The sequence below is a fragment of the Camelus ferus genome, chromosome 10, assembly GCF_009834535.1.
Source record: "Camelus ferus isolate YT-003-E chromosome 10, BCGSAC_Cfer_1.0, whole genome shotgun sequence".
Classification (NCBI taxonomy): domain Eukaryota; kingdom Metazoa; phylum Chordata; class Mammalia; order Artiodactyla; family Camelidae; genus Camelus; species Camelus ferus.
Window position 1 is genome coordinate 32,872,967 of NC_045705.1, and position 4,225 is coordinate 32,877,191.

At 39.1% G+C, this 4,225-nt stretch overlaps 1 protein-coding gene across 1 annotated transcript; it reads left to right on the top strand.

Moving 5' to 3' along the window:
- Nucleotides 1–1,987: 1,987 nt before the first annotated feature.
- LOC106728774 (olfactory receptor 5AK2-like) lies at nt 1,988–2,838 on the top strand. Its single transcript, XM_032490452.1, has one exon. It carries the CDS (start codon nt 1,988–1,990, stop codon nt 2,828–2,830), a length of 843 nt encoding a protein of 280 aa, XP_032346343.1. The 3' UTR covers nt 2,831–2,838.
- The last annotated feature ends 1,387 nt before the right edge of the window (nt 2,839–4,225 follow it).

A 4,225-nucleotide genomic window follows, 5' to 3' on the forward strand; every position in this document is an offset into this window, starting at 1 on the left:
TTTCCTCCACACTATACTGAGAGCCACATTAGACAGGGTCAAAATTTTTGCTTCAAGTGTCAAATATGGTTTAGAAAACTTAAGAGAAGTTAAGTCTATTGTATTTATCCATATTTTTGCTCTTTCCATGCTCTCTCTTCTTAATATTCCAAGAATCCTCCTTTTAATATCAGTTAAAAGAAAGAGAAAAAAAGAATAGCCATTATCTCAAAATGTATAAGTCTTCATGGCAGAGAAAAAAGAGAAAACTGGAGTGTTTGCATCAACAATTAAATATTTTAAGCCTGAAATCATTACATGAACAAGTCCTGGGTAGTCTGATGAAAGATAAGAAACCATATGAACCAAAGATGAGTCAGTCCAATTTCCCTAGCCAAAAATCTCAGGCGTATGAATGAACCAGTTGAAAACAGCAAAGCCAACCACGGAGCTGACCACAGAGACACAAGGGAGCCCTTTTGAGAAAAAAAAAAAAAATCACCCAGCTGGGTCCAGACTAAATTGTCAATTCATGTAATCATGAACTAAGTAAATATTGGCTTAAGCCAATAATTTGAGGCAGCTTGTTTCACAGCAGTAGCTATAATACATGTTCAAACCTAGCTATAAAAGAGGCAGTAAAAGCAGTAACATATTGTGCCCAGAAGATGGAGAGCAAGAGAACTTTGGCAAATAGCTCTAAAGACTACCATAAAAGGGCAGTGCTCAGCTCTTTTAGGATACAACAAAGTTTAAGACAGAGTTTCCATGCCCTGGAAGTTATATAATATTGATTGAAAGACAATGAATAGTGAAATATGATATGAAACAATATAATATAAGGATACATAGAATTATCCAAATTGAACAGGAAGCTGGATCCACTTTTTAGAAACCTTTCTTTACCTATTCTTTAAACAAGTTGTCTTAGAGTTTTCCTTCATCTGAGAATGTTGTGATATCCCTTGCATTCCAGAGGGATATTTTTTGCCAGATATAGAAAATGTAATTGACAGTACTTTTCTTTCAGCTCTTGAAAAATGTTGTGCAACTTTTTCCTGGACTCTGTGGTTTCAGATGCTAAATTTGCTCTCATTCTAATTGTATGACCCTATAGGTAAGAGTTCTTTTCTGGCTGCTTTCAAGATTTTTTCTTGGTCTTTATTTTTCAGAAGTTTAATTATGAAGTGGCTTGGCATGAATGTCTGTGGATTTAGCCTATTTGGGGTTCACACAGCTTCTCCAATCTGTGAGCTCAGCTGCCCACTTGGCCTTGCTGACATCCGGGCAGGGAAAAGAGGAGTGCTTACTAGACCCCACTGGCCCTGCCTTCTTCAGTCTTGTTGAGGCTGAATGGGGCAGATGGGAGATGAGCTCACCTCTGCACCCGACTAACTTTACATTGGTGAGGGAATCAAAGGACTCTGGCTACTACTAGGTGGGAGGTGGAAGATCAGCTCCCGGCCCTGTACTCCTACTGTCCCCTCCCCAAAACACACTATCCTGGAAGGGAAATCAGACCTCCATATGGTTATACCAGGTGGAACATAGAACAGATACCCATGTGATCTACTGATATCAACTGGCAGGGAAATTGTAGTACAACACCTGCATCAGTGGGGTGAGGAAAGGGAGAGGGATGAGTGGAAGATCTAATTCTCTCATGGCTCAATGAAATTGCATGGGTGAGTGTGGTTTTTCCTTAGGGGTTTGGCTAAAGTAGGGAAGATATTCTTTAAATTTACATGCCAGGACCCATCAGTTAACACTTACTACAAGTGATGAGGTCTTCATCATATTCTCTACGTTGAGTGACAAGGTTCAGCCGCTTGCATGTTTGCCTTTAAAATTTGAGTCAATTATGTCATAGAAAATGTTCTTTGATCCTGCCATGAAACCAGATATTATACTGCTTCCAATTCCAAAATTAGTTAAAAAAACACGACGGTCTTAGCTCTCTCTGTTCTTTATTCTTTGATTCTTTTCAGCTATTTCATCTTTGCTGACCATGCAACAAAACAATGGCACCAAAGTCACTGAATTCATTCTCCTGGGATTTGCTGGTCAACACAAGTCTTGGCATGTCCTCTTTGTAGTATTTCTAGTGATCTATGTGGTCATCCTAGTGGGTAACATTGGCATGCTCCTACTCATCAAGATTGAGTCTTCCCTTCACACCCCCATGTATTTTTTCCTCCAACATTTGGCTTTCATAGATCTCTGTTATGCATCTGCTATCACTCCCAAAATGTTGCAGAATTTTGTGAGCACAAAACAATCCATCTCGTTCATCGGATGTATGGTGCAATTACTAGTCTATGATATTTTTATAACAAGTGACAGCTACATCCTTGCTTCTATGGCAGTGGACCGTTACGTGGCCATCTGTAACCCCCTCCACTATGCAACAGTCATGTCCCAGAGAGTCTGCATTCAACTCTTAGTTGGCTCATACTTCATGGGTTTCCTAAATGCTTGTGTAAATGTAAGTTTCACTTCATCACTGAACTTTTGCAAGGCCAATAAAATTAACCACTTCTTCTGTGATATACCCCCAATTCTTGCCCTCTCCTGCTCCAGTGTTTATTTCAATGCCATTTTACTAGCAGCCTTTGTGGGATTTAACTTGATGTTCACTGTGGGGGTCGTCATCTTTTCCTACATATTTATCCTGGCTGCCATCCTGAAGATCTCTTCTGCTGCAGGGAAGAAAAAAGCCTTCTCCACGTGTGCCTCCCATCTGACAGTGGTCACCATTTTCTATGGGACGCTCTCTTACATGTATCTGCACCATAGTACCATAGAGTCTCAGAGCAAGAAAAAATGGCTTCTGTGTTTTATGGTGTTATGATCCCCATGTTAAACCCCCTCATCTACAGGCTGAGAAACCAAGACGTGAGAGAAGCCCTGAAAGGGGTTGGGAAGAAGTGCTTCAAACTTGATCCTTGATTTCTAATTCTCTACACTTGTACATAACCAGACTGAAAGTGCCAGCTTTTAGGAAATCAAAACAAATAGCCAAATAACTTAGGAAAAGTTGCTCAATTTACTAATACGGAGCTGCAAATTAAAGTTGCGAGATACCACGTTGCACTAATATGACTGGTGAGAATTAGAAAAGAGTGATGATGCCTATTCATATCTGTGATGTAAGGAAAATTATCCTCTCACAGATTGTGAGGAATAGGAAATTGAAGTGTTACTTCACTTTAGAAGGAATCTGGCAATACCTTTTTAAAAAGAAAAAAATCTTCACTCCAGAATTTCAGCCTTGCAGATTAATCTATGGAAATAAAAGTTTTAATCAATAAGGAGATTATATATATATAAGGATGTTTATTGTAGCATTGTTTAGAAAAGCAAGATCAAGAAAGTAAATATTGCTCATGGGGAGATAAATCTGTATTGTTGCCATTCTAAATTGTGTCTGTTGCTGTATAACAAATTTCCACAAGTGTAGGAGCCTTAAAAACACACAATTATTATCTTAAGAGGTTTATGGGCCAAGAATCTGGATGCCCCTTGACTGGATCCTCTGAGATGCTATACTCAAGGTATCAATCAGGATTGAGAACTCATCTGGAGAATAACTGGGGATAGATTTGCTTCCAAGCTTCCTCGTTTATTGACAGAATTCATCTCCTTGCCATTGTTTAAGCCAGAGATTCCTGTCTTCTTGCTGGCTGTCAGAGCTCTTAGAGGCTAATTCACAATTCTTTGCCACAAGGTCCTCTCCACAATCCCTGTCATAGCATGGCAGCTTACTCATTCTAAGCCAGAAACCCACACTTGGTTATTCAGTATATACACCACGCGGAACAACATACCTTCACGTGCGCAAATCCTACAACCAATTCAAGAGTCAGTCTCTCCCTGAAATTTTCCTAGCTCAGTATTTGTTTCCTGACAACTTCCTGCCCCTGGAAGTAATTTCTTCTTCCACTGAATACCCATCACCCTTCACTTGCATCAGTAAATATTATTTACTACTTATAACTTCCTATCTAAATAATTTATTTACATGTAAGACCTTCACTATCATCTATAAAGCTGTTGAAATACATTTTCTTTCTATGACCTTATAACATCTGGTATAGAGCCTTGGACACAGTAGGTAGGCTATAAATATTGAATGAATGGATAGATGGATGGTTATTTAAAAAGAAAAAAACAATAATATGGGCAGCTTTCTAACTGGAAGTCATGGGACTACATAGCTACACTTGTGGTCTCTAAATACCAGTCT

Excerpts from the sequence above, each read along its gene's own strand:
- LOC106728774 (XM_032490452.1), top strand. The coding sequence starts at position 1,988 with ATGCAACAAAACAATGGCACCAAAGTCACTGAATTCATTCTCCTGGGA.